The sequence below is a fragment of the Chaetodon auriga genome, chromosome 4, assembly GCF_051107435.1.
Source record: "Chaetodon auriga isolate fChaAug3 chromosome 4, fChaAug3.hap1, whole genome shotgun sequence".
Lineage (NCBI taxonomy): Eukaryota > Metazoa > Chordata > Actinopteri > Chaetodontiformes > Chaetodontidae > Chaetodon > Chaetodon auriga.
Window position 1 is genome coordinate 3,088,155 of NC_135077.1, and position 24,621 is coordinate 3,112,775.

General features: G+C 42.1%; 2 protein-coding genes across 2 annotated transcripts in view; one reads left to right on the forward strand and one right to left on the reverse strand.

The window, feature by feature from the left end:
• Window positions 1–3,047, reverse strand: part of pkd1a (polycystic kidney disease 1a) — a 63,286-nt gene extending 60,239 nt beyond the window's left edge. The window contains exon 1 of the mRNA XM_076728806.1: window positions 2,594–3,047. Coding sequence (XP_076584921.1) covers window positions 2,594–2,868 — 275 coding nt within the window. The 5' untranslated portion in view covers window positions 2,869–3,047. The remainder of the gene's footprint in view (window positions 1–2,593) is intronic.
• Window positions 3,048–15,702: 12,655 nt separating this feature from the next.
• Window positions 15,703–24,306, forward strand: LOC143320086 (somatostatin-like receptor F_48D10.1). Its single transcript, XM_076729507.1, has 5 exons — window positions 15,703–17,181; window positions 18,171–18,311; window positions 18,488–18,760; window positions 19,788–19,934; window positions 22,450–24,306. The coding sequence occupies exons 1-5, from the start codon at window positions 16,600–16,602 to the stop codon at window positions 22,681–22,683; spliced, it is 1,377 nt and encodes a 458-aa protein (XP_076585622.1). The 5' UTR covers window positions 15,703–16,599; the 3' UTR covers window positions 22,684–24,306.
• Window positions 24,307–24,621: the final 315 nt, after the last annotated feature.

A 24,621-nucleotide genomic window follows, 5' to 3' on the forward strand; every position in this document is an offset into this window, starting at 1 on the left:
AAACTGAAAGTAAGCAACAGATTAACTGATAATTAAAAGAATCACCTGTTGCAGCCCTGATCTGGCACAACATTATCAAGACTGTACAGTGGAAGCGTTTGCTTCAACCCCCTCCACGTCCACGGCGTCACGTACACACTGACATTGTCAAAGCAGGAGTATCTGAGTCTGTGTGTAGCAGAGGAGTCGCAGTGACACACAATGTAAACTTCAGGCTGAGGCAGTGTCCACAGACACAATCCACCTGAGCGAGGGATCCAACTGTTTGGCCATGCCGTGCACACACATACGGTGACACACACACACACACACACACACACACACACACACACACACACACACACGCTAACGCCAGCAGCACTGCTGTCATCCTATTATTGATTTACAGCGTTTCTCCTCATTCATGGTTAAAGGACAGCTCTGTTAAAATCCACTGTGTATTTTCTACTTCAAGGTCTCAACTTCACACACAACAGTGCCAATAAGAAACTGCACTGAATCGACAGACAGAGAAAACTGTCCAATCTGTCATGCACTATTCCTGTTTGTGGAGATGAAAACCTAAAGAATAAGGGCTCAAATTACCTTTCTTTTCAAATTCTGGGCCATATCTCTAACCCGTAATCGCATGGACACGAAACAACTTTTTACATGATTACCATTATAAAGACCCTGTTCTCATACCTTAAACATCAGTTTGACAGCTGTAAGACAAGCTGTGAATGCACCTTGTAAAGATTCATGGTCATGAGCAGGCGAACTGTACTCCAAAATAAAACGGTGAGAAAGATGTCTTTGGGCGGGCTCACTATCTTTCTATATTCATCTTTAAGTCCTGCACTCACCTCTCGGCCTCAGACACTACCTATTACCCAGACAAGTCCCTGCACGCAAATGACCTTTTTTTCCACAATCCTTTAAATAACGAGTGGATAGGTAATACAGGCCGAGCGCTGCCTGCAGCGGTATGAAAATGAACATTGTTCGGTTCTTAACTGGATGTCTCTTCCTGCCACGGTTGGCCATGAAATCAGAGTTAATTAAAAGCAAAATATCTGATTTGAATTCCATGCTTCTGTCTATAGGGTGGGAGCAGCAGAGAGGAGGCCACATCAGTGAGGACAGTAAACGTTCGCAGTCAGTCACCTCCACATATGGCTTCTGCCGGTGCAATACAACCAAGGAGGTTTATCTAGACTGATGCAATTAGCGCTGCAATAGAGTTTGACATGATTAGAGACAGATCCTGCTGCAGGGTCTGTCTGTGATTAACGTGGCACCAAACAGAACACTCTAACTCTCTTATGCAAATACTCTCACTAAATGTCAAGTGATATCAAGGAGCCTGCTGAGATGAGAGGGAGGTTTATATGCTTTCAAAACAATAACAAATATCACCAGTATGCCCAGTGGCATATTGTGGAGAATCCTGAATTCACCAGTTTCACTTGCATTGACAGCCCCATTTAAATGATCTAAACGATATTTGTATTCTTATTTAGTCGGTCCTTCAAAGTGAAGTTCACAAGTAACGCTCGCTAATTAAAAGCCTGGTACAGAAGGTCAAACTTTCAGTTAAATAAAAGACGGTAGTGTGAGGGGAAATAAATAATTGATAACATATGTCTTCCGTTGGTGCAGAACAGAATGTTCTCGCTGCAGCAGCAGCAGCAGCAGAGGCTGAAGACTGATCTGCACTGCAAACACCAGGTTCCCTTCTCTGGTGACTTCCAACCTCCACTTAAACTACCAACCTGAGACACACATGCCCATACTAAAACACACACACACAAACACACAAACACACGCACAGTTTCACTCTTGTTTCACTTTTGATAGATCACTATGTCACCTTTGAGTGTAGAAAGTCCTACATTTTTTTTTTCTTTTCCGTTTTTAACATCCTAAACTGGTGCACAGCACTGGTCTCATGCAAGATTTTCAAGGCCACATAAATCCAATCAGCACATCTGACAGAGCGCCTACACATGACTGCAACTTACCATTCTTGGTTATCATTTATGCCTCATGTTAGTAAAGTGTGAGAAATGCTCCTCAGAACTTTCCTGAGCCACAGTTAACCACATTCAATTTGCTGCTTTTTCCAGCAGAAAAGCAGTGAATGTACACATTTTGGGCATTTTTGCTTCAACTGTCACTCAATTTATGAAACAATTATCAAAATAGTTGCCGATTTATTTTCTGTGAATCAACAACTGGATTAATGGACCGCTTGTTTCAGCTCCAGACGTGACAACAACAAACAGAAAAGTAAATAAAATAAACTTGGTGTGAGACAACTACCATTCTCTCGAGGCTGACGATGCAAAAAAATGTAATGAGGTGGAAATGAAAACATGGTAAAGCAGTTAGTAGTTTAAAAAAAAAAAAAAAAAAAAAAAAAGAGTACGCAACAGTGCCAAAAACAACTAAAACAGTAGAGACAAATAAACAAAAAGTTAAAGTAATCCATTATTTTCCGGCCATGTTTTCAAACTTCAGTGACCCCCATCGGGGTTGATTTCAGTTTAAAGCAGTGGAGCCATTAAACGGCGCTCTGTGCATCCCTGTCCTGCTCAGGCACTTTACTTACAGCACGTTGGTGGCCAGCGGGATGTCTGCCGCAGCTGGGGCCCTCTCCAGCCCGATGTTGGAGCAGTTGACGACGCAGGACGGCTGGGGCCCCGCCAGCGCGCAGCTGCAGTTAACGGGACAGGGGCTGCAAATCCTGCCGCCGTCCCCCTGCGGCCCGGAGCCCCATGCCTCCAGGCAGCAGAGCGCCACAAGCACACTGGAAAAGAAGCTAATCCTCGGGACGCAGACGCCATGTTTTCGCTTGGATAAAGTCTGTCCATTTCCACAAGGCATAGCTCACTCACATCTCATCGCCTCTGATGGTGTTAAGTCCTCTCAGTCTGGGAAGGAACTAAAGAGACGGGACAAAGGCAGACACGCGTCCTTCTCTCCTCTCATGTGAGGGGACAAAAACAGAAGAAGGGATGAGCTTTTGGACACCGTTATCTCCCCCTGCGTCGTCTTTATTCTTCTGATCGGATCCCCTTCCTCTGAAAATCTAACCGAGCCTCTCCACAGCCCTGTGAGGGGAGAAAAAAGTTTGGGAGAACTTCCTCTCTCCTCCTCTTTCCTCTGGATGCAGTTCCCCGAGCCGCCGCTGAGAGCTGGCACTCAGCTGTCATTCCTTTGTGCAGGAGGAAGCAGCTGCTCAGAGAACTCTACTCTCTTCTTTTATTGAAAATCAACTGAAATTGAAAATAAAACCTGCTTGGGCTCCTGTTGGACAAAAGTTTCAAATAAATCGGAAATAATTACAAAAAATAAAGAAATAAGTAAGTAATTCTGTATTTAGTCTTCTGACTTAATCAAGTCTACCCAATATATCTGCGGTCTTTATATTCGAATAGTTACTATTGCACCCGGGGGCCTCGAGGCATAAGCTAGAGCCCTGTTGACCCCCTGTCTGCAGGCCTGATTAATCACGTTTCTTCAGGAATATCATGTTAACCTGGTAAGATGGGTAGTAAAGCAAAGGCCCTTTGAAATTCAGTTGATATTCTGCTTCAGTGCTGGCCACTTATTCAAATTCAGTTCTGCAGTTGACTACAAACCAATTAAAGTAGCAGCAGCTGACATCCACTTTGGCCATCGCGGCGCCTGAGGGTCTGGGCCGCAGGGTGCTTGACAGGCTGATTTGGACATTCAATAATCCAGCGTTCATCAAGATGCAATTTTTTCATGCATAAAATCCTCTGAATAACAGTGGTCCCATCCTAATCAACCCACGCTGACTTCAAAACACGAGCAATAAAGAATTCTAATATTCATATTATTATTACCCCCCCCCCCTTTGCTGTTCTCAGATGTGCCTTGGAGAGGGCATGGAGGCTTTTCAGCTGGCAGGTCTCCTTTGAAGTTTCTCAGAAAGGCCTTCTCTGGGCATGTTGCACTACTTTAAAAAAGAGTCAAGTGAAGATGGAATCTTTCTAAATTCAGTTCAAGCCAAATCAATTCAACTTCACTTACATTTATAGACTCTAAACTGGCAAAACGACCATCGTGCAATTTTGCTAAGCCAGCACCATCATGTATGTGTGTTAGCGTGTGTGTGTGTGTGTGTGTGTGTGTGTGTGTGTGTGTGTGATTCAGTATCTCTGCAGGAGAAGAGCTACATGCAGGCTGATGAAAGTTGTACCCTGTAACCAAAATCCCCACTATGCATAGATAGACTCTGAAATGATTGAAAAGATAAAACATCAAAGAACAAAGTGCAGAAAACGTCTGAATTTTTCAGGTGAGTACTAAGAACTGACTATGAAGCAGTAACTCTCCGTCTGAGGCTCAGACATGACTGCAGCACGGCCTCCCTCACCCTCAGAATCTCTCTGAAGTGGAGACACGACTGTGCTCTGCTGTGATTTGACTATGAAATGACAGTTGTAAAACTTCACATCTTTCATTTTGGAAAACAGCCCCCCCGCCCCCCCTCTCCGCAGTATTTCCTGAAGCCGTGCGGGGCACGTGTTAGAGGTGTTTCCTGGGTATTTGACTTGGCCGGGGCCCACCCATTCTGCCTGCAGGCATCTGGAGCTCTGCACAAAGAAAAGAAGAGTCCCGCAATAAATCTTGTGCTCTCTGATCCTCATTGGCACCATTTCATTGCAGAGTTCATATCTGAGAAGCAAAACATGTGTGAGGGGAAGAGCGGATACAGCAAATGTTCTAGGTCAAATAACTTTATACTATTCTCAGTGAACAACTGCACTGTAATCAATGGCTGCTATTTCAAAACATGCAGTATAATGCAACAGTACAGAAAATATTCATTTTTCAGACTGTCACTGCTCATATATTCTGCATCAGTTTGTTCCAGCAGTTGACTGAAGCTGCATGATTTTTGGAGTGAAATATCCAAAGCCATGTCTCAATGTTTTTTTAGGGCTGAACCATCCAATCAAATGGAAATATTCTGGGTGGCTTGTGCCTCATTTATATGCATTACTCCAAAACTCAGCTCAACATATCTGCTATCTTTTGAAATACTGGGATCTTGACTGGATTTTGAAATAAAATTCTGTGGGTCTGAACAAAGTTTGGCTGCACTGTTTGAGTCTGTATTGACCGAGTGCTTGTTGATGGACATAATGAAGAAAAAAGTGTTATCTATGAAGTAGAAGCTTTTTGACAAGAAACTACCGTAAACTGTCAAAACTTGTCAGACAAATTGAAAGACAGAGACTAAAGAAAATGATAAACATCCCAAAGAAATTGAAAATATTAATTGAAGCTTAAAAATTCATGTCCCTCACCCAATATGAAGATCAGAAAACATAACATCCCGACATAGTTCTTACTTAAAATCAAACAAACAAAAAAGAACACGTTTGAGTTGACTTTCTGTAAAGCGGCGCGTCCCGGACAGCTGACATTTCATTTCAGAGCGACTGGTGGAAAACGTTTCAGAGTGAAGCTTTAGATACTTTCTCACCAGAGCATCTCCATCTGATCTAGAGCCGAGGCTCTAAGCCCTTGAACCCCAGTCGTTGAAGTTGAAGTGCAGCCTTCCTGAAAGATACAGAGCCAGTTTATACAGGGAGCTTTTACAGTGAGACAAGGAGGGAAGGACCTGACACAATTCATGTCAAGGCTCACAGGGCTGCACAAACCCACATTGTACAGTCACACAAAGTGATCAATCATCTCAGTCGAGCGAAGGGAGATCAGAGAGTGGTAGACTTAGACCAGCAGAACCCTCCCTGAGGAGGAAACATTGATTTTTATCAAGTTCAGGTCAGTTAGCTTTTGCTCAGTGTAATCAATGAATCTGCTGTTCTGCATATCGATTTACAAAATTCTGCTCTTCTGACTCTGAATAAAGTGTAACAAACAATGCGGCCATTGTTGTTGGTCTGTGAGGCTGCCTTTAGGCTTTAACATCAGCATGCCAACACACTAACACCAGTAACATGCTGATGTTTAGCAGGTGTAATGTTCATCGTGTGGAGTGTTAATATGTAATACAGGCATCCATCGTAGTCCAGTGTGACAGCACACTAACATTTTCTAATTAGCACAAAACACAATGTGCTGCTGAGGCTGATGGAAATGAAGCTGATACTTCTGGAGTTTGTTTGGAAATCTGTCAGTTGTATCAAATGACATATTTTACATGCATAGTTGTGTTGGGTTTATAAGCCCTTGTTGATTTCGAGAAGATTATTTCTACCCAGATTTTCATTCTTCATTCATGTATTATTAGAAACTTTGTACATGCTGAACTGTACGCTTGCCTGTAGGCAGACCTTTGACAAACACTCTGTTCAGCTGACCACCTATGCACTGACTACAAGACTATAAACTATCAATTGAAAACTCAATTTTCCCCATATATAGCTACAAATGATGTGCTCCTTTCTAGGAAGTTTCATTTCAATTTACAGATACATGTCAGTTCGCTTCTGGGAAAAAACATAGGAAAGCGTAAAGTGTTGCTGGAATGTCAATAGTTTTGCAGGTATTTGGTCATAAAACAAAACTTCATGGCAATCCAAACACAAATGTCAATCCAGTGGAAAAGTCAGGAGATCACCAAAATCATTACAATTATTTTCTCTGTTAATCACAAATGTCTTTACGAATCCTTTTTATGCCAACTCATCCAAAACTTTCAGTCTGTACTTGTGGTCTGCACCAAAGTACTGCATATAACCACTGATAGTTGTTGTATGGATGTATGTGTGGAGAGGTTTATCTGTAATACACTGAAACACAGTTCATTGCATCAAACAACAGTTTGAAAAGCTTAAATGGTACCTGTCCCATATGTTTTCAGTATATTCTAAATCAATAGAATATACTTTGTAGTATATATGGATTTTGGCCACCCAGCCTCTCCATATGTATAAAGGTGTGAGTCCAGTAGCTGCTTAGCTGATCTCCTTTTGACCATTATAGACTAGCGTAGCTGGCCCAGTCAACCAGTTTGTCCGAAAGTATGAAACGTAGTATTCTGTGTTTGTCTGGCCTGGACTGGTCCAGTCTGGGCTGGGTGAAGGTAAAATGAGCATAGCTCCTGTTTGGTTATGGGGAGGGTCCTCCAGCCCGGCCAGGAAAGCAGCACTTACTGAGGCCTCAGTCTGTGTTATTATAAGGCTACAGGAAGAGCGGGGGAGAGAGGGGGAGAGGGGGGAAGAGAGAGGGAGAGAGGGGCACACGGGTGAAGACAGAATGCAGAGGGAGAGAGTGAGGAGGGTCTGGAGAGGGTGATGGAGACGGAGACACGCAGTAGAGAGGAAGAGTAGTTGAGGATGTGGCAAAAAAAGACAATGACAGTGACAGAAGCCAGGAGAGAGTTAGAAGAAGAGGAAACTTCATGTGAAAAGGAAGTGAAGATATACAAACAAAAATCTTTCATTTCCCCTCAGCCAGCAGCTCCCGCCCCCGATGAGAGGTCACGAAATGAATGGTGCAGTGACGGAGAGTAAGCACATTTATTCAAGTTAAGGACTAATACAAATTTGAGGTAACATTTGTGTGCTACTTTCTATTGACTTCACTGAGTTTCAGGAGGAAATACTGTGCTCTTCGCTCAGCTACCTTTATCTAACAGTGATAGTTACCGGCGACTTTGAGCACAACAGAGTCTATTAACATTTCTCAACAGAGAAATGAAAAAAAGACATTGAAATAAAAATGACTTTCACTGGCACAAAAACATCGGCATTGAGAGTATAGCCAGTCTCTGGCTCCTACGCGATAGTGGACAAACTGTGCAGAGGAGAGAAAGCAGTTCCTACGCATTCAACCTCACAAAGACTTGGAGGTATTATTACTTAGTGAATGTGCCATGGTCAAATAACAGGCAATAATGCATCAGAGGTCATCGCGACATGTGCTGCTTTACCTGCTATATTAGCAGGAGATCAACATTTTACATTGAAAACATGATATCAGTTTATAAAGTATGTTGCATTGCTGGAGATTAGCAGGTTAGAATGAGCTCCACCTCCACGCTTATGTGTTAATGCATCAATAATAATATCCAAGAATATCATATATACTTTGTAATGATGGTCTGAAAGGGACTCTGCTCCCCAACAGCTACTTTTACTTTTTATACTAAATAATAACACTGTACTTTTACAACAGACCTTTTACTTCTAACACAGTATTTCAACTGAATTTCCCTGCTAGGAAATTTATCTTACTTTATTTTACACAGTGGCGTTGCTACTTTTACTAAAGTTAAATTAGCACACTTTCCACCTGTAGTTGATTATATAAGTATTGCAAAACACTGTTGTTACAGCTTGTCAAGCCCCTAAAACTGGTTCAGATGAAATAATGTGATTAGATTTTTTGATTGACAGCTGAAATAGACCTCCTGAAGATGTTATATTCTCCTCTGTATTTATCTATCAATAGCAACAAGTGAGTGAATAGAGAGAAATGGATGATAGCATTCTTGCCAACACCTCCTCCATCGCTCCCATTGTGTTTAAGAGCCACCTCCACCGCAGCATCCATCTATAAGATCTTCTTCTGGTGGAAAAATAATGTTCATTACTCAGTCCCCATCTGTGCGGAGGACATGTATGCTGCGCATTCCTCACATGTACTGTGTGTTCTAAGGAGTTTTTCCTTTTCTGCTTTCACTGTCGCTGGGCGTGGGCGTATAAATCCCTTTGAGACATTAGACATAGAAAAATCCATATGATATAATGCAAAGCAGCACCACAGCTACTACTATTACTTAAGGACTATGTGGTGGTGCTGTGATGGACTGCATAATATTAAAATATGTATCTATATTCATATATATATGTGTGTGTGTGTGTGTGTGTGTGTGTGCGTGTATATATATATAGCTTGTGAAACATGCAAGCTGTGATTTGCAAGAGATAATTTCTTCATTGTTTTGCCTTAATTTTGACTCGTGCCACTAATCAACACAAATACCACAGTTGAAACCCCCACAAGTATGCGAGAGCCCTACAGAACGCTGTCATCGATCTGTATGTGAGCAGTATTTGTGAAATGGACCTATGGCCTCCATATCTATCAGCTACTTTGGGGATTCTGGTGTTGCTAACCTTGAAGCTGCAAATAGCCTGTCTATAATTACTGTTTTCATGCAATAGATACTTTTCTAATCAAACCTCCTGTTTAAATTCATCGTAAAGACGACACGCTGATACTTTGGCACTCGCTGTGACCCTTCCTGATGAACTCTTTTCAGCTGAGAGACCCCAGAGAGACACAAGTTCTGCATCACAGCAATGAAAGTGGCCTCAGCACGGAACCACTGAACTCAGTGTCAACAACAGTTTAAAATTATAAGTTCATTTATGAGTCTCCATTTTTCTGATCATTTATGTGATGTTAGACAACATCAACATCGACGTCAACATGACATGTCTTGTATTTACTGTGTTTTATTACTTGTATTGCATTAAACACAACTTAGTGCATACTTCTTTTCATACAGTAAATATACTTAACCACCAAGCTGCAGCATCTATCACTTTTTATATTGACTGTGAATTTAAACTCAAAGGGACGTTTCCTCACATGCTGGCAGAGAGTATAAGGCCAGTCTCTGCGACACAATAGTGAACATACAAAACTGAAGAAAAAGCAGCTCTTTCTCATTCAGCTTTAAAAGACTTGGAGGTATTATTATCCAGTGGATGTACCAAGGCCAAACAACAGGCAGTTATGTTCTCCATCAGAGTTCATGACTGCAGATAAGTGCTTCACCTCCAGTATCACACTACAGACCCCCACTATGGACTCAATAAAACCAGTGACCACGAGCCAATCAAGTCCAGCCATGAGAAACATATAGACTCAAATAAATAGGCTGAGGCAGAAAGCACTCAGAGAGCGCATACCTCCGCCAAAGGCTGCACATCATCTGAATGTCTTTTTATTTTAATGATAGAAAATGGTATATCTGCACGTGGATCCAAAATGTGCATTAGAATACACAAAGTGGTAGATATGCTGACTGGCTGATGGCCGGGGTAAAACTTAAATATACAAAGGAAAGATCTTTTCAACCTGATCAGGGCTGGGTTTGGTGAGGTGTAAAGTCAATTATATCACCATCTTAGTCTTGTTTTTTTAGGGAAGAGGGAAAGAGCCAGAGAGGTTTTCTTTTAAGTATGTGGCACAGTCGTTCATCTGCTACAGTAATTAACACCAAACTCAGATCTGACCTTCTCTCTGTACTACTCTTCACACTGTGGCGCGCTTTAATGAGGATACACTACTTTGTTCTGTCAAGAAATCTGCACCGACACTTCTCCCAACCTGCCCACTGGCTTGTTTTTCGTCTGCAAATAGCAGCAGACACTGAAGGCTACTTGTCTACAACAAGGCAAAAATACTTGGTGCTCAGTTGCTAACTTTCACACTGCAACGCCTTTGATTGTCAACTCATGCGCAGGTGCCACATGAGGGACAGCTGTAGATCAGGTGGTAGAGCAGGTTTGACATTAATTATAACATCGCTCCTCGCCTCCTCCTGCTGAAGTGTTCTCAGGCAAGTCATTAAATCCCAAATTGCTCTAAATGTGTGTTTGAGGAAATAAATGTCAGTCGCTTTGAACAAAAGCATCTCCTAATTAAGTTGAAGTGGCCGTTCAAGGACTCATTATCCGGTTTCACTGACATCGTGGCAATACAGATATTTCAGTATTCGAGGTGAGCCTCGTGTGGCAAACATGCTGATTTGCACTCCTCTGTGTTAGAGACTGATCACCAGTAATAAATAAGTAAGAAATTGGAGTTAGGTGAGATGATTGAGACAGTACCACCCTTAAGTTTGTCTGTTAAATGTAAAGTGACAGCAAGCCGATGGTTAGTTTAGCATACTGGAAAGAAGGGGGAAACAGAAAAAGTACCCGTTGTTCTTTGAGAGTTTCAGGACTTTTAAGACATTTCAGGAGTGACTGACACTCCCGATAGACATTACAGACGAACAGGGGACTCATCCTATTGTTCTCCCAGATTACACGACTCACAAAATCCACATAAACAGACTGATTCCTAAATCTCTCCAACTCAGATTTCGCTTCACAAGCACAAACTCCCATTACCATAACTTACACACTAGGATTTTACTTCATTTATTTCCTTAGCCATTTCAATCATCGCTCTCCTTGACTGCCTTCGACCCAATCACTGGCTCTTATCAACAATAAGCGGTGGTTGCCTCTGTGTAATACATGTATTTCATTCATTATTCTCAAATATGTTTATATTGTTTGTATATAGCTGCCTGTGTTCTAGCTGATGATGTTTTCATTCTCCTCTTCTGGAAACATGGGCGGCCATGTTTTCCTGTTTATCTTTTATCTCCCTCTCACTCACACTGCCTGTACGACAATAATGGCCTTTGACAGGCTGGTAAGGTCAACCCTCGGGCTGTGTGATAGCTTCACTCCAGGGTATTGTTGTGGAGATGCCCATAAGATTACCCACCTGACACACACACACACACACACACACACACACACACACACACGGTCTTCAGTTAACACCCAAGCGTGTTTATGTCATTGTGCGGCATTGGAGAGTTATTGTGGGGGGCTGGGTCCTCCTCTTCCTGCAACCATGTTCTGTGTATAGATGGAAGGATAACAGAGAAAGAGAGGTAACATGAGAGACTGCAATGCAGTGGAAGTCAAGGATAAAGGTCATAGAAGCATACAAGCGTCTCGATGTATCTGTTTTGTCCAGTTACTTCATGTGTCTGTATGTGTGTGTGTGTGTGTGTGTGTGTGTGTGTGTGTGTGTGTGTGCATGTGTGAGTGTGTGTGCATGTGGGTGTGTGCAGGGAGCGTGAGAGTAACAGGTAGAAATAGTCTGTTAGTAACACATTTCCAGATGACTGACCTTTAGAGATAATGAGAAATGCTGCTTACTGTGCACAATTAAAACAAATTGAAAACCAAAGCAGGAAGAAAATGTTTTAAAAGCATTTATGGAAAATTACATCTGTTTTTTTTGCGAGGTGATGTAAAATTACATATGTCACATCATCTCCTGCTGATAAACTCAGCTGCTAATGACTGAAACGTGTAGACTGTGTATTGTGAGCTATGTGTGTTACACTCCTTCCCCGGGAATCGTATCATTTGACATAACGTACTACTTTCACCTGTTTGTGAACTTTGAGTTTTCTAATTTGGAAATAGTACAAATGTTCTTCATATAAATTGGGGATTGAAAACATCCATCTATGTCTGTGCTTGGAAAGCTGAGTTTCTAGGACTGACAGTGTGGTTGCATTGAACATCTCATGTAAGCTGTCATTCAAAGCAGTTAAAAGTCATACCAGCAGGAGTCTGCACGCTTAAAAAGAGCTTTAAATTCAAGCCTTGGCAGTGATGAAGATGGCAGCTTCCTCCTGAGACTAATCTTACAGCTTACCTCAGACCACTCAAGCTTTGTGCAGTAGAAGCAGAGAAAAGACAACAAAAGGTAAATAAAGGTCGTTCCATTTTTTTTGTTCATGAGAAATAAACACAAGAGGCACACAAAGGTATCTCTATCATCAACAAACCAGCTGACAAGGTCAGAACCACGGTCACAATGGAAAGACAGGACCATATTTATTTATTGCACAGTCAGCTGGTTTTTGTGCATTTCTCTTTGACTTTTTGACAACACAACAATAACAGTTTATTTCTTTTCTTTTAGCTCTTGACTGCAGCAGCATTCTCAAAGGGCTTCACAGACCCACTTTACACAGGAAACAAAGCGGAGGCAGCTGACGGTCGCTTGTCACACGGCTCGATCCCAGTAGGCAGGTTGATAGTTTCAGCATGTAGGTGTGGGAGTCTGAACGTGCCTCAGAACAGATTTCAACTTGACCTTGATTTGACAAACCATAATAATTAGTTCAAGCGTGAGATAGATGGCAAAGTCAATGTAAGGACTGCGTCTCCTTTCACTACAAGGAGAAAGATTGTAGAACGTCACCGTGCCACGGACCTTGCAACTATGTGTGATGGACTAAATCAAACCCTCGACAAAACCAGGAGTAACAACTAAACCACATTCTCTGGAAACTGGCTGTGGGGCAAGTAACCTTGGTATACACAACACTCACAGGTCGGATTGATTTTTTTTGTGCTCTCATATATTTTAAATCAATATTCAGCCTATTTCCAGATGACCAGTCCTCTACTAAATGAAACGCACCCAGTCCATAGATACATAGATATGATATCATGATGTCCTTACCTCATACCTTATGATATATCAGTTTTTGGATGTTATCTCTGATGGCGCATGCATTCAAATACAGTTTATGGGTTTGCTCCTGACTTTGATAAATAGCCCTAATCAGTCAAGGAGCACTATGGAACACTGTGTTTTAAGACACACAACAAACAGTGATGTTTTTGTCACTCCCTGTGGCATCTCATACACACACACACACACACACACACACACACGGTAGCCTTTAGTGTCTGTATGGGACACTTGCCCAAAAGCCTTTTGAACACGTGGTTACTGTTGTGAAAGGATGACAGTTTGCTTAAGTTTAGGCACCGAAAATACATGGTTTGACTTCAAATAAGTATGTTTATGTATGTATGTGATGCAAGCTAAGTATGTTATGTATGTGATGTAAGGTAAGCGCATTATGTACAAGACCTGGCTCTGAACATTTATATTTGGGGGTTTGGAAATAGGTTTACACTGTGTTAGCTGAAATGTGCAAACCTGTGATTTACCACAGCCACTGCCCATTTCTTCACAGCACTGATTGTTGTCTTTATGAATTTGTAAGTTATTTTCCGTGCTGATAGATTTTTTATTCTTCCTCGGCTCTGCTTACATTCCTGTGCTTTCCCTGGATGTATACAGTATATAAGGGATGTGAACACTGGAGCTCTTCAACAAACCTTGACCACAGCCTTTTGGGATGGCAGACATGAAATGGAGCTAGACTCTTAAATGAGGCTTCCCCTCAAAACCCCTCAAAATCCTTTTGTTAAAGATATGCAGGTGTCCATGTGAGTGAGGCTCTTTGATGAGGCTTGCATTAAAATTAATGGACATTATTTGATTCCAGTGCCACATCCATCCCCAATCCATCCATCAAAAATGCTGAACCCAGGCGGGTTTGATCCGCAGGTGCTGGACATCAGTCATGACAGTCTCAAGAACACACTGTTAGACATATGCTGGTGCTGTCAAGGAGCTCAAGCAATTACCAATTCTTAACCTTCATTTGTGTGCAGTTGGATTTATCAGTGATGTTTTCAAAGGATGTGTTCTCCTGAGGCAGACTTGTGCTTCATGTGAAAAAAGCATAAAACAAGAGTTATGTGTGATTAGTTAATAGATTAGAGTTTAAGGTAATGTTGTATGATGAATATTTTGCATTTTCAAACAATATTTTCAGCGTCTGACAGTATTTCAGTGCCTCTGGTGCGTTTTCACTGGACCTGTTTGTGTGTACTTGAACCTTCCAGGTGTGTCGCAGTTCATGCTCATTGTGAAGCTCATATGAGATTATGGGACAGAGATTAGGTCTGCATTATCATAGAATCTGGATGCTCCATTTTTTCTTAATCACACTCATTCACTTCAGGCTTCTGTGGGATATTGAGGCTACTGCCTTGCCCTGTGTGCATATGTGTGTCTGTGTACTCCCCTGTGATCCCTGCACAACCTTTAGAGCTGATTTCATCTGTATGTGACAGAGTGTGTGTAGAGTGAGGGAGAGATTTTTCAATCACCCTCCAAAAAACAAAACAAACAAACAAAAAACCTTCCAGCCCATAAATAAAACATGAGTTGTCAAATTTACCCTGTTGATGAGATCATGTTTCGACAGAGCGGCCCTGTGAAGCCCATCACTATGATTTTGCATTTTGGCCTGTGGAAATCCTGAGGGCTGACAAAATCATGTTACGCTGTCTAAAAACCTTTCATTATAAACTCTTTCAGTGTCTAAAAAGCAAGACAACTCTTCAGGTCTAAATTAAAACCACTACTGCAGAAGCTAAGGCAAGACTGAGCATGTGTGGGAATATATCATATCAGAACATAAAGATACTCAATGTAAGTAAAAATTCTACCAGCTGACATCAGACACAGTGTCTCCTGTCAGTGTTATATATCATCATATCATCGATATATTTTGGATTATTACCACCGGCACATTAACATGTAAGCAGCATTTAGACAACTTTGGTGGCTTCATCTATAGCACAGCATCATAATTTGTACAATCATCATTATCTTTTTGATTAATCTTAACCTGAATACTAAAAGATGAGTAGCTGTAAAGATCATTGTGATGCAATAAAGTATCTCGGTCAAGCATCTCAAAATTGTGCTTAGAAAAAAAATGGGCAAAATTGTAGTTGAGTAAATGTACTTAGTTACATTGATGCTGAAGCACTTTAGTCCCAGGACGCTCACTGTGTGTCCACAGAGGAGAGGCTCCTCTTCCCTGATGTCACACTGACATTTTGACTGGTGATGGCTCCAAATGTAACTCCTCCTTTCTTTGTCTTTCACTTAAGTCACCCGTGACCAGACTGAGGAGCCCCATCCCTCTCTCTCTCTCTCTCTCTCTCTCTCCCTCTCTCTCTCTCTCTCTCTCTCTCTCTCTCTCTCTCTCTCTCTCTCTCAACACATCGCATCCAACAAGCCACAGAGCTGTGTGGGAAGAAAGTTGAGGGAGGAAGGAGAAGCGGGGAGCTGCTGCCGACACATTCTGCTCAGCACCACGGACAGCGAACGATCGGGAGCTCGGACGCAAGCCATCAATCGATACGGGAGAATGTTTGGAGAATCAGAGGATTGATTGACAATGAGGAGTTTAGTTTTCTTATAATCTGATCACTCAGAGACTTTTTCTCTGCTCGGCCAAGTAAGCATGTTCTTGTCTTGATCTCTGAATAAATCTTTAATGTAGTGCGTGGGCGTGATTTAACAACGTGTTTTTACAACAAGTCATTGAGCATAGAGTTGAGATGCCACTAATGCAGGCATAACTTACAAATACAGTATCGCATGTATTCTTAACTCAGACATTATTATAGAGCTTGTAGTTAAGCAGATCGGCCGTGCGTAAAGGTGGTGGCACTGTTCCCAGCGGTACTCGCGCTTGACGCACGACACAGCGGGTGAGTCAGGTAGAGCGAGACGTCAATAATCAGTGCAAATAAACCGGAGAGGTCACTACGATTATACATCTGTTGTAGGTCAAAAAAACAGCAGGGGTTTCTGGTGCGTAATTACGGAGGCGACTCTATTCTATTCCCAGTGTTCTTCTCAGCTGTGGCCAGAGCGCACACTTGCATGCTATCAGTCTCTCTCTCGCCCGCATGCACAAAGTCACGCTTACATTTGATACAAGAGACAAGACCCGCTAAGTCAAAGCGCAGATTTATCTGGTAGCTTGAAGTGTGCTGGATGCTGATTCTCCTCCTGTCTCTGTTCAAGTAAACATGGAACCTAACATAGCAGCAGCAAAGACTTTCTTCTTAAATCTGTGAAAACAGAAGGAATTCTACATCTGGACTCTGTGGCACCACCTTTGTCTCCACAATGGAGCCTCTAGACCAGATCCACTGGTTTTCCTTTTCATCAGACCTCAACTCCTCCTATGCGGCCACTCCACCTCCATACCTCTTTTCCTACCCCTGCCCCTTCAACATCTCCTCCAACCTGTCCACTCAAAGTGTCCCCTTTCAGGGCAGCAGCACTCTGATGACAGCAATCATCTCCCTCACGGTCTTCATGGTGGGTCTGACTGGCAACACTCTGGCCATATATGTGGTGCTGCGCTATGCCAAAATGAAGACGGTCACCAACATCTACATCCTGAACCTGGCTGTGGCCGATGAGCTCTACATCATCGGGCTCCCCTTCCTCACCACACAGAATGTGCTCTCCTATTGGCCGTTTGGCTCCTTCCTGTGCCGCGTGGTCATGACGGCAGACTCTATGAATCAGTTCACGTCTATTTTCTGCCTGACGGTGATGTCCATTGATCGTTACCTGGCTGTGGTTCATCCAATCCGCAGCACCAAATGGAGACACCCCCGCGTGGCCAAGGTGGTGAGCGCAGCTGTGTGGGCCATGTCCTTCGTGGTGGTCTTACCTGTGGTCATTTTTTCTGATGTTCAGGTATGGACTTCAGTCCTGGTTGACACTCTTTGTCTTTAAGTACAAATTTGCTAGCAAAAAAAAAAAAAAAAGTAAGTTTCTTTTCAGTCCAGTCAAAAGCCATAGCTTGATAGTTATGTATTTTTATATTACCAGTGGATAAACCGTGACAATGTATAATGTGAAAGGTGGTGCTGGTAGTAAAAAGTTGGGTGATAATCTCCTGACCCTGTACATTAATTCTCCACCGCCCTCCTGAACATTTTAGTATTCTTCAGGTTATTGTTTTGGCGTTGCAGCTCAGAACTTTGCTGCTTTTGATTCACTTTTGCTCGTTTTAGATTTCAGAGTTAACTGCATGGAAATAATACCTTTGTCCTCTTTAATTTCTGGCAGGTAGACCTGAAGGGTGGTGAGAGAAAGAATATGCAGGTCGTTGCTGAAATTATTAAACGTGCAAACTGATGTAAAAGTTCCAAATTTCAGCATAAGCTTTATGAGCAGGCAAAGAAGAGCTCTGCAGCAAGTTCTGAGAAAACACAAAAGCTTTCAGAAGAAAGGTAGTAGAATAATGTAAGTTGTGACAGAGTTGCTATGACATAATGCTGGTGCTGTGCTGCTGAAGGCCACTGATTTGATAACAACAGGACCAAAAGGCCTTGTCGGGCGAAAAAAGTGACTTGTTGGTTTGATAGTTAGCTCACAGGCTGAACACAGTGATGTCTGGAAATGTTGTCCACAATGCAAAATGTGCTTCTTCAAAACCCACAAAAGCAGATAATTTAATTTGCATTTCTCCAAACAATCCTCAATGCATAATTTCAGAGCTTTGTAGTGTAAAACTTTGTGTGGGCCTCAAAGTCGGCCTCCTACCGCCGATATTTTTACACCTGTCACCTGATAATGGCTGAACTCTCGACTTGCTGTGGTGATTTCCTTTCCTGTTTAAATTTTATTTTTTTTATTTATTATTATATTATTGTTCTATTTATTATTTCATTTCCCTTTAGGACACATTTAACTCGTGCAACATGATCTGGCCAGAACCAAAGAACGTTTGGTCCACAGCCTTCATCCTCTACACTGCCACAGTGGGCTTCTTCGGGCCGCTGCTCATCATTTGCCTCTGCTATCTACTTATCGTTATCAAGGTGCATATGTGTGTGTGTATGGGGCTGATTAGAAAAGCTCACGTGTGATCTGTATCAGCATAATGATCATTTCCATCATCAACATCCTCCCAGTCATTTTCATTAACATCATCACTCTCATATTCATCCCTCTCACCATTGTCAGAACTCAGACATCTCTGCTGTTCTTCCTGCAGGTGAAGTCCTCAGGGGTGCGGGCAGGGTTCACCAAACGTCGGCGTTCGGAGCGCAAGGTGACGCGAATGGTGGTGGTGATCGTGGTGGTGTTTGTGCTCTGCTGGCTGCCATTCTTCATCATCAACATGGTCAATTTGGTGGTCATCATCCCAGAGTCCAGCGCCACTGCCGGCATCTACTTCTTTGCCGTCATCCTGTCCTACGCCAACTCCTGCGCCAACCCGGTGCTCTACTGCTTCCTGTCGGACAACTTCAAACAGAGCTTCAGAAAAGTAGGCTGAATATCCCCTGGGTGAAAAAAGAACGGTGTAAAGAAGAAGCTTAAAGAAACAATTCAACATTTTGGGAAATTCACCTAACTGATTTCTCAGAGGAGAAGATCTATACTACTGCAGTATCTGTTCATTCAATATGAAGCAGGTGGAGGCAACTAATCCGGTTCTGTCTAAATGCAAAATGGGTCTAATTGGGGATTATGTGTCGGACTATTTCTTGGCTGTGAGCAGTGACTACCTGGAAGCAAAGTGCCAGTATCAAACTATTCCTGCAAGCTTCAATAGTGCAAAACACTCTACTGCTTCTTTGCCCTGTATCCTACTATACTATACTATACTATACTATACTATACTACCTGTATACTCCCGCAGTATATCTGAACAGACGGCTCCCTCATCCCTCCATTCAGAAATGGAGCTGAACTTGTAGACCAGGTTCATTGTTCAGTGTACTCTCAACCTGAACGCAGACACACAAAAAAAGCATGGCGTTGAATAATACGGCTAAGTCGTAGGCCGTCTGTGTAGCACGGCTTGCTTAATGTTTTTTACTGTGTAGTTTAAGCTAACACACCCAGGCCCAGTCATGTTAGTTCAGATTAACTGTTCAGTGTAGTATTTGTGAAACCCTTACTTTGGCGCTGACTGGTGGAAGTATTAAGAATGACAGCAAAGCATGGCAATAGACTCACATAGATGTGAGCTGGGGACACTGAGACGAATGGGCTGAAAGGACAGCATCTATTTTCAGTGGGGTTGACATTTTTACAAAACAATTTGAACGATAGAAAGATGACAAAAGATCCAGAGATGGTGGCTTTAACTTAATTCAGAATCCTGTACTGTGTAATAGACACACAGTGGCTGTCTGTACATCAATGCAGGCCACTCAAATACTTTTTTCTTATCTTATTACGTGCATGCAGTCGCCGGACCTTCAACTCAATGGCTCTTGTTGCTCGTGGAGATTTCCAGTGTAACTTCACAGCCTTTACAGATAATTGTTGTTGTTGTGGCCCTGCAGGTGCTGTGTGTGAGGAGTATGAGGTGCAAGACCAGTGGTGTGGATGATGCTTACCCCAGCGCTCCACGCACTGAGAAGACCACAGCACACGACTGCGTCCTGCTCTCCACCCGTAATCAGGTCTACCACGACCCCCAAAGCAGCCAGGTACTGTGTGTGTCTGTGTGTGTTTATCTGAGTCAGTGCTGCATTTCACCAGCTCTCTTAGCTTTCTTAGTCTAATGAGCAAACACGCACGAAATGTCGAGACAGAAAATATTTTTACACCTGTTTTTCTTAATAAACAGAAAAATACAACTGTAAACCTTCTGAATTGAATTTTCTTTATTTTACTGGAACGAGACAAGCTTAACTGCCTCACTGACTCATTGAAAAACATACTTCAACTGGACAAAACAAATTAAAACTCGAACCATCCCGGTTTGTTTTTCCGCTGTTCGAACAATTACCAACACAAGTTCAGTCAAAATAAAACCTTAATCCACAGAGTTCAGTGTGAAAATATTCTGGCTCTACATGCTGCTGATGCTAAACCTTCCTCTCGCTGCATCAGGTCAGGCTGTTTTCCTAATTAAGAACAGTCTAACTCTTTCGACTTAAACAAGAGGCGTGTGTGTGTGTGTGTGTGTGTGTGTGTTTGTGCATGGGTGTGTGACAGCAGCTTACTGAAGAGCGATGGTAAATTAATGTTGCAGTGGTGGCAATGATTCGGGAAAATTCTGAAGGCGCGAGTGAAATGTTATGAGATTAAGTTCATGTGTGTACGTGTCGGGGCGGTCTCTGGAGTACGAGGCCTCAGAGTCCAATTAGATTAAGTTCTCTGACGAGACTGTCCCACAGCTCCTTAAACTCTGTCAAGGCTAAGAAAATTAACAATTTCCTCCATAAGTCACAGAGTTGGAGCATGTTCACAGCTCAATTATTGATGAATGGATCTCTGATTATTCTCAGATCGGTATTGAAGCCAATCAGAGGGCAGTACTCTTACCAGAAGGAACCCACAAGAAACTTTTGACTGCTGATTGCACAGTTTGACTGATTGAAAGCTCAGTGGGTGCTAATTAATGCAAAGTGCTAATTGTCTCGTCAGCTCAGCCATAAAAGCACTGCCAAAATTCATGCTTGTAGCTCGTAGCTTGTATACTTCAGTGTCACATACACAAGTGGGACATTTGAGTGTCCGCCTCTCAGACTTTATGAAACCTCACTGCTCAAAATATTCCTGTCCAATTTTTAATTTCACATCCACAAGATATTCCTACAGCTACAAAAACTTTTTGTACATGTGCAAACCACACCTGTTTTTTTTTTTTTTTTCACAAATTCACACATTAAGATTCGTGCATACAAGTTTTGCACATGCACAAGAGGTGATACAGACTGAGAAATTATTTGTGAACACCATTTCACAAGCTCAAAGATATTATCAACTCTTATTTGCTTTCATACAAATTAGTATTAACACACGCACACACACACACACACACACACACACACACACACACACACACACACACACACACGCACTTCAAACCAGTGGTGCCAAACCTTTTTAGCACCGAAGGCCTTTTTTTTTTTTATTGACAATTTCGACTGACCCCTAGCAAGTTTCAATCAATGCTGCGTACACTGGAAGCTGCAGTGAGCTCCTATTTGTCTGTTTGCTGGTTCACACCTGTTCACAAATCATGTAAGTTTCGTCATGAACTCTCTTCTGATTTATCCTCCCGATCAATAAATGAGTCTTGATATGAGTTAGAAAGAGACAGAGAGAGAGATCATAACAGAGAGTGGGTGGTGGATTAAAAGGAATATCGGTAAGTGAAAGTTAAATCTGTAATCCATAAGATTTCAGTCCTGATTGGTTTGGCGAAACCTACAGTTTCCATGGTAACAGCAGTGCATTTTAATACCGCAGGTCAGAGTATTTTGGTTTGCATGAGCAATAACTTAACACAGCTCTGATAGTGGAGGACAAACACTGAGGCTGATAACAATGACACAGAATTATGCTGGATTACATTCTGCATCGTTTCCTCTTAGACCCTCACGTGTGTGAAGGGAATTTTAATTAAATGCAGGCATGTCAGACCGCGAACAATGAACACTTTACAGAGTGATAATTACTGAATATAAATACATTTAATAACCATTGCAGATAAAAAACTAACCATATTTACGTGTGGGATTTGATGATTTTAAGAATTCTTACTGTATTTGCTCTGTATGTTACTGTGGTTACTTTTTAATTAGAAACTATAGATGTGTCTCAGTGACACACACACACACACACACACACACACACACACACACACACACACACAGATTTAATCTGCTGCTGAAAGCTGAAAGGTTGTGATAATTACTTACCCCGCACACTCATGAATTAACGTCAGTACATTTTTTTTTATTGAATGACAGGAGAAATGAGGGAACATGCATCAAAGGTGGCGCCAAGCTCAAGGCAATGCAAAAAATAGTTTATTATAGGCTTGTCATAATTCAGCTCTTTTTTGCCTAATCATATCCTTTCCTCGCAGCCTGGTTGCCAAATATTTTCAGGCCTGGTACTTTATCCAGGTAATCGAGAGGTGAATTAATTGTCTTTCCACCTCCCCCCTCTCCACCCCTCATTTTTCTTTATGTCCCCCTCTCTCTGAAGATCTCTCCCCATCCTCCAGGTTTGTCAACCTCTCACACAGCAGCAGACCTGCACCGCTCCAGCCCGACATATCTGTCTCCCTCCGCTCGCCCAGGGATCAGATCCACCACTGCCATGGTAACCTCCACAGCAGCCTCTGTGGTAATGTCCATGGTAACCACGACTGAACTTCCCATCATCACTACCCTGACTACCCCCCCCTCATCTGCATCTGTAGGTCCACGGGAACAGTAGCCAGCGGGCGACGAACATCAGATGTTTTAGGAAAGAGAAAAGAGAAGCTCAGGGGGAAAACATGATATGAGACTACACCAGTGGAAACAGAGATGTGTGTTGAGTTGGATTCGCTGATCAAAAAGGCAAAAATGAATGCTTTTCTGCAGCTGCAATGTAAAAATCCATTTACTGGACTCTTTTCTGACGCACACACACACGAACAGTCATTCTAAATGCATTGCAATATTTATGCTCCATGTCGGCAGAAGAATTTCATTAATATTTTTCATGTATCAGTGTATCTGTGCCTGCACGAATCATCCAGCTGTTTACCGGGCACCATTTTTCTTTCAAACGAGTCATTGACATAAGTGCCTTTCCAGCTGCTGTCAGCGATCATCACCACTCCTAACAGACACAGAAACAGTTGCTGCTTCCTTCTTTTCACTTTCTGTTCTTCTGTCACATAAGATGTAAGAATACATTTACTTCTTTAAGGAGAAGTGTGTAGGATTTAATGGCATCGAGTGGTGAGGCTGCAGATTGTAACCTGCTCCCTCCGTAGATATAAAGAGATCATCCTAAGGTAACAAAAACACAACAATTCTTATTTTCTCATGATTATACACTAATGAACACACAAGTATGAATATTGTATTACATTTCTGCCTCCTGAATCTGACACACTGGACCTTTAAAGCCAGTAGCGAAGCTTTTCTGCAGGTACCCAATATCAGAAGTGTAACTCTGGCATTAAAGGGTCCTTTCCTGTAACCACACCCTTGTGATTTAGTTTGAAATGATGAGGCTATTTTCAGAGAAAAATCTTGCCTGCTAGAGCTTCAGTCAAGCAGCCAAACAGCACGGCGCACTAATTCAGTATCAACTGTTTCTATATCACAGTAAACATGCATTCTTCCATTTCAAGCTCCCACTCACTTCTGTTCTCTTTACTTAATGACAACGGTTAATTGTGATGAATGAAGTTGACATCTGTGCAGCTGTGTGTAAAAACTCTGTGTTAGTGTTTTTTTACTGTTGGTATTTTCAAAAAATGCCTTGCTTGCTGTTTGTCAGCTTCTCGATCGCAGGAAATGTGACTCTTGGCCTGCTTTGTGTTTTTCATGTCGCCAGCATTGAACACAAAACCTCTGACCTCTTTTGCCTCCTAATTTGTGTTTGTGCATTTGTGTGTCACGTATGTGTGTGTATGTGTGCGTGTGCATTTGTATGGACATGTTTTCTCTCTGCAGAAGCCGTCATGCTGGCATCGTGGTGACATGCTTTGCACAGCGCCTTGTTTCCTGTACAGTAGAAGCTATTTCTGATCAGGCTGGCAGCACAGTACCTCAGCTTTCATGAGGTTTTGCCTTTGAAATGCTCACAGTATCTTCTAAATGTGTCAACCCAAAACCTTTTAGTATAAAAGGAACGCAGCTGTTAAACTGTTAACAGTTTCTGTTTCATTGATTCACATGAACGCAATGAGTTTAGCATAGTGGCACATTTTGGAGTGAGACTGTATTTAGAAAATATCAGTGGTGGATAGATAGATAGCTTTTTCAGCCACTTTTCACCTGTATTATATATAAAAAAAAACAAAGCTGATCAGGTGAAAATGATGTATGGAAACTGTTCCTGAAAGAACAAAAAAAATAAAATTAAAAATTAAAAAATCAAGGCTGTTGGTAGTGAAGGCTTTCCCATGCAAATACAGAGACTGTGTTGTATAATTTACCAGATTATTTATGGTTGTTCAGATGCTTCAGTGCTGTATGTTTGTCGGGTTTCTTTGGAATAAACGGTGTGATCTAAAACCAGACATTTCTGCTTGTTCCTGTCAACACACACCAATACACACACATCTTACATCTACATAAACACAAGCAGTCTGCATTTTTCACGAGACGCAGCATCAGCTGGAGGCTCATCCTTTGTAACATCAAGCTGTGGTCA